The sequence below is a fragment of the Salmo salar genome, chromosome ssa01, assembly GCF_905237065.1.
Source record: "Salmo salar chromosome ssa01, Ssal_v3.1, whole genome shotgun sequence".
Lineage (NCBI taxonomy): Eukaryota > Metazoa > Chordata > Actinopteri > Salmoniformes > Salmonidae > Salmo > Salmo salar.
Window position 1 is genome coordinate 89,383,672 of NC_059442.1, and position 13,052 is coordinate 89,396,723.

The following is a 13,052-nucleotide window of genomic DNA, read 5'->3' on the forward strand; positions in this document are numbered from 1 at the left end:
AAATATAATCTCAGGGACTGTTCTAACAATAAACCAAGCAACATTGTAGCCTTATAGAATCCCCCCCAAAATGATTTTGTTTAGAAGTGATAATGTTGTTCTACGCTAAAACAGATAGCCATGTGCTTTTTTTTCTCCCTGACAAAAATTATGACATTCTATTTTTAGCTGATGTGGGAGCAATACATTGAAGCAGCATTTCAAATGATGATAATGTTGTAGGTTATATTAGGATAATGTTGTAGGTTACATTAGGATAATGTTGTAGGTTACACTGGCAAATATAAGAATATTTGCCAGGACATACAGTGGGGGGAAAAAGTATTTGATCCCCTGCTGATTTTGTACGTTTGCCCACTTACAAAGAAATGATCAGTCTATAATTTTAATGGTAGGTTTATTTGAACAGTGAGAGACAGAATAACAACAAAACAATCCAGAAAAAACGCATGTCAAAAATGTTATAAAATGATTTGCATTTTAATGAGGGAAATAAGTATTTGACCCCTCTGCAAAACATGACTTAGTACTTGGTGGCAAAACCCTTGTTGGCAATCACAGAGGTCAGACGTTTCTTGTAGTTGGCCACCGGGTTTGCACACATCTCAGGAGGGATTTTGTCCCACTCCTCTTTGCAGATCTTCTCCAAGTCATTAAGGTTTCCAGGCTGACGTTTGGCAACTCGAACCTTCAGCTCCCTCCACAGATTTTCTATGGGATTAAGGTCTGGAGACTGGCTAGGCCACTCCAGGACCTTAATGTGCTTCTTCTTGAGCTACTCCTTTGTTGCCTTGGCCGTGTGTTTTGGGTCATTGTCATGCTGGAATACCCATCCATGACCCATTTTCAATGCCCTGGCTGAGGGAAGGAGGTTCTCACCCAAGATTTGACGGTACATGGCCCCGTCCATTGTCCCTTTGATGCGGTGAAGTTGTCCTGTCCCCTTAGCAGAAAAACACCCCCAAAACATAATGTTTCCACCTCCATGTTTGACGGTGGAGATGGTGTTCTTGGAGTCATAGGCAGCATTCCTCCTCCTCCAAATACGGCGAGTTGAGTTGATGCCAAAGAGCTCCATTTTGGTCCCATCTGACCACAACACTTTCACCAGTTGTTCTCTGAATCATTCAGATGTTCATTGGCAAACTTCAGATGGGCATGTATATGTATTTTTGAGCAGGGGGACCTTGCGGGTGCTGCAGGATTTCAGTCCTTCACGGCGTAATGTGTTACCAATTGTTTTCTTGGTGACTATGGTCCCAGCTGCCTTGAGATCATTGACAAGATCCTCCCGTGTAGTTCTGGGCTGATTCCTCACCGTTCTCATGATCATTGCAACTCCACGAGGTGAGATATTGCATGGAGCCCCAGGCCGAGGGAGATTGACAGTTCTTTTGTGTTTCTTCCATTTGTGAATAATCGCACCAAATGTTGTCACCTTCTCACCAAGCTGCTTGGCGATGGTCTTGTAGCCCATTCCAGCCTTGTGTAACTCTACAATCTTGTCCCTGACATCCTTGGAGAGCTCTTTGGTCTTGGCCATGGTGGAGAGTTTGGAATCTGATTGATCGATTGCTTCTGTGGACAGGTGTCTTCTATACAGGTAACAAGCTGTGGTTAGGAGCACTCCCTTTAAGAGTGTGCTCCTAATCTCAGCTCGTTACCTGTATAAAAGACACCTGGGAGCCAGAAATCTTTCTGATTGAGAAGGGGTCAAATACTTATTTCCCTCATTAAAATGCAAATCAATTTATAACATTTTTGACATGCGTTTTTCTGGATATTTTTGTTGTTATTCTGTCTCTCACTGTTCAAATAAACCTACCATTAAAATTATAGACTGATAATTTCTTTGTCAGTGGGCAAACGTACAAAATCAGCAGGGGATCAATTACCTTTTCCCCCACTGTATTATTTAATAATAAATCTGATTATTTAATGTGAAAATGTCAGAAGCTAAAAGGCTAGTTTGCAGTGTTTAGCCAACTTGCTAGTAAGGGAATACAAGACAAGACTCTTCTTTTGCTTTTACAACAAATGAGAAGGCGACAACAAAACCCAAGAATCCACCCAAAAAGGTATGTTGTTTAGAAGTAATAACTAGTGATTATAGGCTATAGTGAAATGGTAGATCCTGCTGTAGCCAACTAGCTAGACATGTGCTTTGTTCTCCATGACGTTCTATTTTTAGCTGATATGGAATTGAATACACAAGCAGCATATCAAACTGGGATAATGTTATAGGTTACACCAGCTAGTAGAAGAATATTTGCCGGCTGATTATTTCACATGGAGATGTGGGAAGCTAAAAAAGGCTAGCTATAGCTTGCTATGTTTTTAGTCAGGCTGCCAGCTAGCTACTACTACCAAGGGAAGGCGACTCTTCCTTGTTAACACAAAATGAAAATACCAAAATAAAATACTTTTGTTTAAGCCCCCTGTGAATGGGAGTGGGACTGCGAGGATATTGTGTTACCAAAAGGTGTCTGCTACTCCAAAACTCCCACTCCGCCCATGTGCGCGCACATCGATCAACGGAGTGGAGGTTGTAGTAACACCGTTCTATTAACTTATTATACATACAGTATTTTATTCATGTGCTTTTATTTTGTAATAAAACATGACAAAACCCTTAATGAGTTAACTTGTGTCATTAACACTATAATGTGGAGGAAATCGTTACTTGTTCAGCTGTATTAACTTTTGTTCTGTCGGACAGTAGTGACAGAACTGATCTAAAATAAACTGTCTGCGGTGGACCATACATTTCTAATTGGCAACAGATGGATATCATTTGTTGAAGCCACAATTAAGTATAAAGTCTGTTAAAAATGTTTTTCAATTAGGTTTTTACTAAACAAGTCTGTCAATACTGACACGTCAGAGGATGGGAAACTTTGTCCCAATTTGAGGATTTTAACTAAAGGTTTGTTTGTAAATCTTTCAATAAATCTCAAACAATGGCATCAAATTGATCTGAACGTACAGCCCATGCCATTGTATATAGCCTCGTTATTGTTCTTTTATTGTCTTACTTTTAATTACCTTTTTTTACTTAAGTATATTTAGCAAATGTTTTATTACCTATATTTATTGAACTGCATTGTCGAGGACTTAAGGGCTTGTAAGTAAGCATTTCACGGTGAAGTCTACAGATGTTGCATTCAGCGCATGTGACAAATGAAATTTCATTGGATTTTGAAGGAAGAAACCACAACGAAAAAGTGGTAAGCAAGTTAGGTCCAAAAAAAATGATTTTCGCACAAGTACAATTCATTTATTGTGTTAGAGGTTTCATGATGCTTGTATTGAAACCAAAGTAGATAATTTAAAGATTGTTCTATATATCAATTGGGGTCTCTATAAGCTTCAATATGAGGTCCTAAACCAAGCATGATAGTGCATCCTTGTAGCTGTGTGGGCTACTAAATATTTTAATAGACACTTATCCAGAGCAAGTTACAGAAGTCTGTGTATATATTTCCATACTTTCTATCTGTACTGGTCCCCCATGGGAGTCAAACCCACAACCCTGGTGTTGCAAGCACCATGCTCTACCAATTGAGCCACAAGGGACCCTATATAGTTGAAATGTTTGCCTTGGGGTAAGTTGAGTCAATGGCCATGGGCTAAGTCGAGCCCAAGGTTGAGCCAATGGCAAGCTAAGCAAACATAAGTGTTTTCTTCCCAGGCATAATGCAATACATGTTAAAAGTGTTTTTAAAAAAGTACAAAGTGTTTGTTAGGTGTTAAGCCTGTGTTAAAATATGCCTATTCTATTAAAATGATTCAAAAACAAAAAAAAGCTATTTTGATTGTCTTTGGGAATTAAAAAAAGGGATTGGTAACATTTCATTCAGTACAGAAATTTGAAGGTGGCTTTATTAATCCTGTCCCATACCCGGGGTAAATCATCAAATCAAATCAAATGTATTTATATAGCCCTTCTTCCATCAGCTGATATCTCAAAGTGCTGTACAGAAACCCAGTCTAAAACCCCAAACAGCAAGCAATGCAGGTGTAGAAGCACGGTGGCTAGGAAAAACTCCCTAGAAAGGCCAAAACCTAGGAAGAAACCTAGAGAGGAACCAGGCTATGAGGGGTGGCCGGTCCTCTTCTGGCTGTGCCGGGTGGAGATTATAACAGAACATGGCCAAGATGTTCAAATGTTCATAAATGACCAGCATGGTCAAATAATAATAATCACAGTAGTTGTCCAGGGTGCAACAGGTCAGCACCTCAGGAGTAAATGTCAGTTGGCTTTTCATAGCCGATCATTCAGAGTATCTCTACCACTCCTGCTGTCTAGAGAGTTGAAAACAGCAGGTCTGGAACAGGTAGCACGTCCGGTGAACAGGTCAGGGTTCCCTAGCCACAGGCAAAACAGTTGAAACTGGAGCAGCAGCACAGCCAGGTGGACTGGGGACAGCAAGGAGTCATCATGCCAGGTAGTCCTGAGGCATGGTCCTAGGGCTCAGGTCCTCCAAGAGAAAGAAAGAATTAGAGAGAAAGAGAGAATTAGAGCGAGCATACTTAAATTCACACAGGACATCGGCTAAGACATGAGAAAAACTCCAGATATAACAGACTGACCCTGGCCCCCGACACATAAACTACTGCAGCATAAATACTGGAGGCTGAGACAGGAGGGGTCAGGAGACACTGTGGCCCCATCCGATGATACCCCCGGACAGGGCCAAACAGGCAGGATATAACCTCACCCACTTTGCCAAAGCACAGCCCCCACACCACTAGAGGGATATCTTCAACCACCAACTTACCATCCTGAGACAAGGCCGAGTATAGCCCACAAGATCTCCGCCACGGCACAACCCAAGGGGGGGCGCCAACCCAGACAGGAAGACCACGTCAGTGACTCAACCCACTCAAGTGACGCACCCCTCATAGGGACGGCATGGAAGAGCACCAGTAAGCCAGTGACTCAGCCCCCTTAATAGGGTCAGAAGCAGAGAATCCCAGTGGAGAGAGGGGAACCGACCAGGCAGAGACAGCAAGGGCGGTTCGTTGCTCCAGTGCCTTTCCGTTCACCTTCACACTCCTGGGCCAGACTACACTCAATCATAGGACCTACTGAAGAAATGAGTCTTCAATAAAGACTTAATGATTGAGACCGAGTCTGCGTCTCTCACATGGGTAGGCAGACCATTCCATAAAAATTGAGCTCTATAGGAGAAAGCCCTACCTCCAGCTGTTTACTTAGAAATTCTAGGGACAATAAGGAGGCCTGCGTCTTGTGACCGTAGCGTACGTGCAGGTATGTACGGCAGGACCAAATCGGAAAGATAGGTAGGAGCAAGCCCATGTAATGCTTTGATCATATTACTGGAGTAATATGATCAAATTTTTTGGTTGTAGTCAGGATTCTAGCAGCTGTATTTAGCACTAACTGAAGTTTATTTAGTGCTTTATCCAGGTAGCCAGAAAGTAGAGCATTGCAGTAGTCTAACCTAGAAGTGACAAAAGCATGGATTAATTTTTCTGCATCATTTTCGGACAGAACATTTCTGATTTTTGCAATGTTACGTAGATGGAAAAAAGCTGTCCTTGAATCAGTCTTGATATGTTTGTCAAAAGAGAGATCAGGGTCCAGAGTAATGCCAAGGTCCTTCACAGTTTTATTTGAGAGGACTGTACAACTATCAAGATTAATTGTCAGATTCAACAGAAGATCTCTTTGATTCTTGGGACCTAGAACAAGCATCTCTGTTTTGTTCAAGTTTAAAAGTAGAAAGTTTGCAGCCATCCACTTCCACTAAATTATGCCAATAAACCACTTTTTTTGGACAAACTATGTTTTAAACACAGTAATGTTGACATGAACGCTGATTATTTCTAGGGATACACAACATGTTGAAAAATACTTAGATATCTTTGTTAGAAATAAAACTATATTTCCCTTGATGGAGTGACCCTGATTGTGAAAAATGGCTCAATTTACCCTACTCCCCCCTAAAGGCGCTTAATGTGGAGTCAGTAATGGGTGGAGGGTCTTGTTGTAGATTACACAGATGCGTGTTTGTTGCAGATAACACGTCAGAAGATAGGAAAACCTGGTTCCTATTTTTGGATTGTAACAAACATTTTATTTGTAACGCTTTCATTTCATTAAAATGTTTACATTTTAGTCATTTAGCGATGCTTTTATCCAGAGCGACTTAATTATAGCCCATGCCCTTGTTATTTCAACTATGGAACAAGCGCATCAACAGGAGACAGGGTTGCAATGAAACCAATGCCATGCCAATGTCATACATTATTTTTTTTGGCAATCATGAGAGACATCGTGACTTATTAATGATTATCAATGCGAACTCATTCAAATGCAATGACAATTATTCAAAATCCCCAAATTATGGCGAAATAGACTAATGGAGAGTAGGCCTGTATTACTAAATAAGCTACTGCATATGTAAATCTCCAATATTTTGCAGGTTACCCTCATGATCTATTTTTGGTTTCAGAAATGTTTGGTTTTTTGCAGTTTTACGAAAAACCTCTTGATAGTAGGCCTTTTGTCCTAAATGAGGGCCCAATGTTCAACAATGTATTATCTAAAACATGGGTTACCTCCAACCAATCACATTCACGTTTTCGTCTTGGGGGCGGTGTGCAAAAATACCATAAAAAGAAAGATTTTTCCGAATTTGTTCATAATTCTGATTCTCACTAGCATCTAAGCTAAATCATCACGAGCAAACATGGTTGTATGGACAGATGAAGAGCGCGCAGCCATCTCCGACATCTTCTCCAAGCTAGACTATGACGACGTTGGCCAAAAGTGCCTGTCAAGGTAAGACAATAAACGTAACTTTAATTTGATTTGGAGTGTTAGTCCCCTTAATCTTCATCTTCTTCGTCATGTTATGTTGTTGTTCAGCCTCACACTGTTCTCTCCGCTCCCCTCAGGTGTCTGATCGTTTACCCCTGGACCCAGAGGTACTTCGGGGCCTTCGGCAACCTGTACAACGCAGAGGCCATCATGAACAACCCTCTGATCGCTAAGCACGGCACCACGGTGCTGCGCGGTCTGGAAAGAGCGCTGAAGAACATGGACGACATAAAGAACACCTACGCCGAGCTGAGCATTCTGCACTCCGAGAAACTGCGCGTGGATCCCGACAACTTCAAGGTAAGATACAAAATAACCTTGAAGTGCACTTTTTGCGCGTGCAAAGTATAGTATATTATGTCATTGCACCACTCGATCAAGCTACCCCCAAAAACATTCTAAACATCTCAGTTCTGCTTTGGTTTGTTCTCTTTTAAAGCTGTTGTCTGACTGTCTGACCATCGTCATCGCTGCGAGGATGGGCACCGCCTTCACCCCCGAGTATCAGGCCTCCTTCCAGAAGTTCTTGTCTGTGGTGGTGTCCGCTCTGGGCAGGCAGTACCACTAGAGTCAGTCCTCCATACCTGACAGAGAAGACATGTGTTTCACTCCTCAATTAAAAAATAAAAGAAGCATAGAAGCATCTGTTTGTTGATTTTGTATGTTAATTTTACTCGTGCGTAATTGTATCCATATGGGCCTAGACAAATTGCACTTTAAGCATGGATAATAGAATAAGACAACTTTAAAGGTTTCAATGGTTATTTCATATATAGATGTTATATCTACACATTATAAATAATACATTAGCCAAGATGAACAAGTTGGCGAATGGATGCACATTGCCTACAAGCTTACAGAGTTGGCCCGGCTGAATTGTATAATGTCGCTGGCTGTAAAACACGTGACACACAATATGTTAATTAACATATAAAAGGTACAAAAACAAAACTATGAAGTGACCACTATTTTTTTTAACTAATAAGAAAACGTGGACCATAAAACGAACATCAACGCATCATGGATGGAATGCGCAATTTACATTTTTGTTCACAAAACTATTTTTTCTTCATTATTGACCTTTGAGTCTTTAACAGTTAATATGCATTTGTCAAAACTATTTACCTTATATTGACATGAGTGTACTGTAGCAGTTGTCATATTCATATCCGTTATGTAAAACATAATTCCAGAAATGTTTAATCCCCTTTAAGATTGTTTTCCGTTTGGTTTGATACAATTGACCTACACTTGTACATAGAGCAAACCCTAGTTTGTTTGGTGTAGCAAACTGCCCCATATTCATTAAAAAAAGTTTGACATATTGGTCCCATTTTTTTATAATAAAGGGATGAGATTCAAGTTTCCTATACCAGATCCCTACATGAGCTATATGATTGCAGTAGCCTACATGACCCACAGCAACCTAGTCCATGCAGGCCTCTGCAGCAGCTGGCTTCTTCACCTATGATCCTACGTGAGGTTTTAGAATATAAAAATGGGAACACCTAGTGTTATCTTTAATCACATACAGTAGGCACACACATGATCTGAGAAAATCAATGAGTAAAAGGCATATCTATGCCTTTACATTCAATTTAATGAAAACATCCTAATAAAATGTATAACCATAGGTCTCTCCATTGTGCCTGTACTGTTCCCTACTAGATGATTCCTCATCATCCCCCAGGGAGGTGTAGGAGAAGCCATATATTTGCTGCCACATACATAACACCTTCATGAAGAAAGTGACATAACATTTTCTCGGTATAGCGATATCAGGTTCTTCATTCTAGAAATCATTCTATTCGTAAAGAACCGACCAAATCTTGTTGGTCTTCATTCTGTTTTTTCCCCATCTCCTAATATCAAGTCACAACTCCGCTGTTAGCAACTATTTGATTTTTATTTAACCTATATTTAACTAAGCAAGTCAGTTAAAAACAAATTATGTTTACAATGACGACCTACCCCTGCCAAACACTCCCCTAAACCCGGGCGACGCTGAGCCAATTGTGCGCCACACTGTCGGACTCCCGATCACGGCCGGTTGTGATATCCGGCGACGTCTGTACGCTGCTGGTGAGATGGCTAAAGAGAAGCTATCATCTTCACAGGGGAGGATAAATGGCAAATTTGATCGACGAGCTGAGCCTCGTCACTTTAGTCCAGGTGACCAGTTTCTTGCTCTGCTGCCAATTGTTGGTTCTCCATTTCAAGCCAAGTTTCAAGGTCCATATACGGTTGAACGCCAGAGCACCGAGCAACACTATCTAGTTGCCACTCCAGAACGGAGAAAAGCACACATTTTTACATTTTTAGTCATTTAGCAGACGCTCTTATCCAGAGCGACTTACAGTAGTGAATGCATACATTTCATACATTTTTTTCTCCATACTGGTCACCTGTGGGAATCGAACCCACAACCCTGGGGTTGCAAACACCATGCTCTACCAACTGAGCCACACGGGACCAACTGTGCCATGTAAATCTGTTAAAACACTATTATGCACGTTCCTCTGAGGCCGAACAGTGGGAGTCTATAAGGTCGTTCCTGAATGTCCAAGTGACTGACCACTGTTTATTTTTGTGTTTGGTATTGTCCTGTTCTGTCGCTCCTGTTTGTTCTCTTCTGGTCTCGTTTTCTTCTTTCCTCTTAAGTTTGCTTCTTGTGTGCAAAGGTTGGTGAGGTCTGGATAGGATGAGGTTGGCTGGGGCAAGTGGAAGTGTGAACACGTACCCCCTCATGGAATTGGGACGCAAGCTGGGTCAATTCCGGGCCCTTGTTGGTTCCCGGTTTTGGGGGGGGGGCGGTGACGACCCTCCCACTCTGTCTACCGAATTCTTTCTCTTTGCTCTTGTTTTCCTTAATAGGATGTCGGTGGGCGGAGCCGGGAGGGTCGTCAGCAAAATGGGACACAGCTGGACTCGGGTGTGTCCCGGGATAAATACACCTCTTCCCCATTCATTGAGGAGACTCTCCATGCAGACACACTGATAGATTTTGGTTGTGGCATTTTTGTGGCTGTTTTGTTTGTTTGCGTTGGCACCTTTCAACATCTCTCATTATCACATTCATGCACGCAACCACTCACTTACACTACTGATTACTGACTAAACACACCATTGTTAATTTCATTTACATTACCTCAGTTAATAAATATATTTTGGTTATTCCTTATCTCCACGTTGTCTCCCTTTTTGTTACGGACTTTGAGCCGGTTCGTGACAATGTACTTAATTTGTATGTGGATGACATCACAAAAACTACAGGTGGTGTACAAAAATGTGAATGATGGATAATAAGATGACCATTGGATAGATACACATTCATTGTGGATGGGAGCAGTGCTGTCTTGTTGTCCCTATTCATCCATTGTTTGCTCCACAAGATCTAAAACTGTCTTTAGAAAGGCTTTGCAAAGACCAGTTAAACTAGCTCTATTAGACAGGGATGTCAAACTCATTCCACAGAGGGCCGAGTGTCTGTGGGTTTTTCATTTCAATCAACACCTGGACAACCTAACCAGGTGAGGGGAGTTCCTTAGTCATTTGTGACCTTCATTTATCAATCAAGGGTGGAAGCAAAAACCTGCAGACACTCGGACCTCCCATGGTAGGAGTTTGACACGTGGATTAAAGTAATTAACCACTCAAGCTAGTCTAATCAGGTGTGTTGATGTTGAACAAAACCCTGCGCCCACCATGAAACTCCATAGACTGTTGCCGAGCTCGCTAGCTAGCTGAAACTGAGTAGGCTTATAGCTAAGATTTTCATTGAAAACCTTGACAGATCAGTGAAAAATGCATAGTGGGTTGAGAAATGTAAAAAACTATAAATCAATCTCCATTACATACTAGCGATTACAGCCACATTGTTTCATTGCATACTTCACTTACCGGGAAAGAGGATGATCGCATGGGAGGATCGGGTACGTTCCAAGTTGCCTTGATTGAAGTCATGATGCGCATTTGTGTTGTAGGTCATCATACACAGATTCTGCACAGAAGAAGAATATACATTCAAACTGCCTGGAAATGCGTTTCTTAGATTAATTTAATATTCTTATATAAACCGAACAACCCAGAAAGTAACGTGCCCTGCAGCCTATTGTGTTGACGAGCTGGAACGCGCTCTGCAATACATTGGCTTGAAGATGCAGTGGCGGTTCTAGACCATTTCAACTGGGGGGGCCAAGCTGGGGCCAGTTGTACTGTTAGAGGGGCCAGTTACATTAGACGTTATTGTTGTCATATCGTTTTGCATGTGGTACGATACCGCCTAAAGCCGTCCCTCTAGAAAACGTGTGGGTTAAATTAGTGTTCCGAGTTGCCACTGTCTAATAATGGATGTAAAAAAAGAAAGATAGCAAAAATTTGTTATGTAAAAATTATTTAATACTCTACATTTAGGGGGGCCACAAGGGGGTCCAAAATTGTTGTCACATGGGCACTGCCCCCCCCCCCAGAACCTCTAGTGCTGATCTTGGGTTAGTTTTCCGTTATTTTCTCGTGAGTCTTGGGGAGAGAAAGCAACATCACACGCAAGGGTTTCGATCGTTCAACATGTTTTCTGACTGCAATGAGCGCAACAAAACACACAAATATTAAGTGAAATTAAGCATAGAAAACAGTATTTGCCATTGATAATGTATTTAAATGTTCCCTGGCAAAGAACCCAAAGACTGCCATTACTAGGAGTGTTCTCTGAACAGTTTCAAAATGCCTACATGTTGAATATCCTATTGTCTGCAGCAAATGAATGTATCAAAGAGCATTGGTTAAATGAGGACATTCATACTACGGAAGAGTGGCTTGGTAGATTGAAAGAAATGTATTTAATGGAAAAATCACCAATAAAATAAATCTGAAGACAGATGTAGGCTAAACATTGGAACCGCTCCTTGAAAAATATTATTGTGTAGACATGACTTATTAGTCTTAAAGCAACCAAACATTTGTTAATGTTATATTTAATTTTTTGCATTTATTTCATTAATACTTTATTTACTTTAGTTTCTTAATTCTATAGTTATATTGTTTGTTGTAATAGCCTGTATCTCAGACGACCAGAACCTTAATAATAATCACCCTACTTACTTCACAAACAATAACTATACTAGTTGACTGCACGGACACATAGTAGGATACTGACACTCACTCCGCGGTGGTGGTGAATGGGTATGAGGGCTGGACACGCCGCGACCCAGACCCTACTGTTATCTATTACACATACTAATGCCTCGTTCACATGCTATTGGTTTTCTCGGAAATTCCTAGTTCCGACTGGGAAGTTTCACTTGAATGACCCTCCAAATAGGAATTACAAGTGGGAAATGAGAAATTGCCAATCTTATTGGTTTAAGAATTGTTCCGACTTCAAAAGCACTTGAATACAATCATGTCGGAGTCTCAACTGCCCATTTTTCTATTTATCACGCGAATGTGAAGCCAGCATAATACATCATTCAAGTCCTAGTCGGCACTAGGAAAATGACATTTCTGACTTGCTAACTGGTTGAACGCGCTACAGTAGCCTAAGTATATAACATGATTGACATGACCGTAATAATAATCATGGAAAGGCCTTGGATGTGCCATAAGTGTAAGCCAACATAACTCATTATTTTACAATAACCTGTTTAACGTAATAAATGCGTTATGAAGAAAACCGTGTACTGTTGCCTACACGAAAAGAGGGCCTTTATGATGACAAGTGCACCAGTATCCCAAAGTATTATTTAAATCAAGCATAGAAAACAGCATTGATATTAATAATACAATTTTTTCCACGAATTAAGTCGCACGTAAATGTGTTTATTTTCTCACAAATTCGCTTCACCAAGTTTAAAACACTACATATAAGCATACAATTACATATTTTAAAACAGGGTTAAATAAAGACATAATTTCTGTATATTCATAACGTTGAATTAGCCATAAAGAAGAAGAAAATGAAATATAGGCTATCGTGTCTATGGTTGTTGCAAAGGCTTGTGTGTAGCGTACTGGTTACATTTGTGTCTTTTCGCACGAATTAAGCCACACAAAAACGCACGACATTTGCTGAAATGCATTATGTACATAATGCATGAACTGAATGTGAGATTGTGTTGGCAACACATAATCCAAAACACTACCAAAACAAACTGCAAACGTATCCAACACGTTTGTTGTCACATTGCGTGCTAGGAATATGGGA

The 13,052-nt window shown here is 40.8% G+C and overlaps 1 protein-coding gene and 1 long non-coding RNA gene across 2 annotated transcripts; one reads left to right on the plus strand and one right to left on the minus strand.

Annotated features, from left to right (window-relative positions):
- Positions 1 to 4,425: 4,425 nt before the first annotated feature.
- LOC106609621 (uncharacterized) lies at positions 4,426 to 12,036 on the minus strand. The gene is made up of 3 exons (XR_001329728.1): positions 11,951 to 12,036; positions 10,751 to 10,850; positions 4,426 to 4,481 (listed from the first exon to the last, which is right to left on the minus strand). It is a non-coding gene; the product is annotated as an uncharacterized lncRNA (long non-coding RNA).
- LOC106609615 (hemoglobin subunit beta-2) lies at positions 6,673 to 7,493 on the plus strand. Its single transcript, XM_014208574.2, has 3 exons — positions 6,673 to 6,811; positions 6,928 to 7,150; positions 7,290 to 7,493. Exons 1-3 carry the CDS (start codon positions 6,720 to 6,722, stop codon positions 7,416 to 7,418), a joined length of 444 nt encoding a protein of 147 aa, XP_014064049.1. The 5' UTR covers positions 6,673 to 6,719; the 3' UTR covers positions 7,419 to 7,493.
- Positions 12,037 to 13,052: the final 1,016 nt, after the last annotated feature.

Bases quoted from the DNA above. Each gene is read 5' to 3' on its own strand.
- LOC106609615 (XM_014208574.2), top strand. From the start codon at position 6,720: ATGGTTGTATGGACAGATGAAGAGCGCGCAGCCATCTCCGACATCTTC. The intron at 6,812-6,927 runs GTAAGACAATAA...CGCTCCCCTCAG, and splicing joins GGCCAAAAGTGCCTGTCAAG to GTGTCTGATCGTTTACCCCT. The intron at 7,151-7,289 runs GTAAGATACAAA...TCTCTTTTAAAG, and splicing joins TGGATCCCGACAACTTCAAG to CTGTTGTCTGACTGTCTGAC.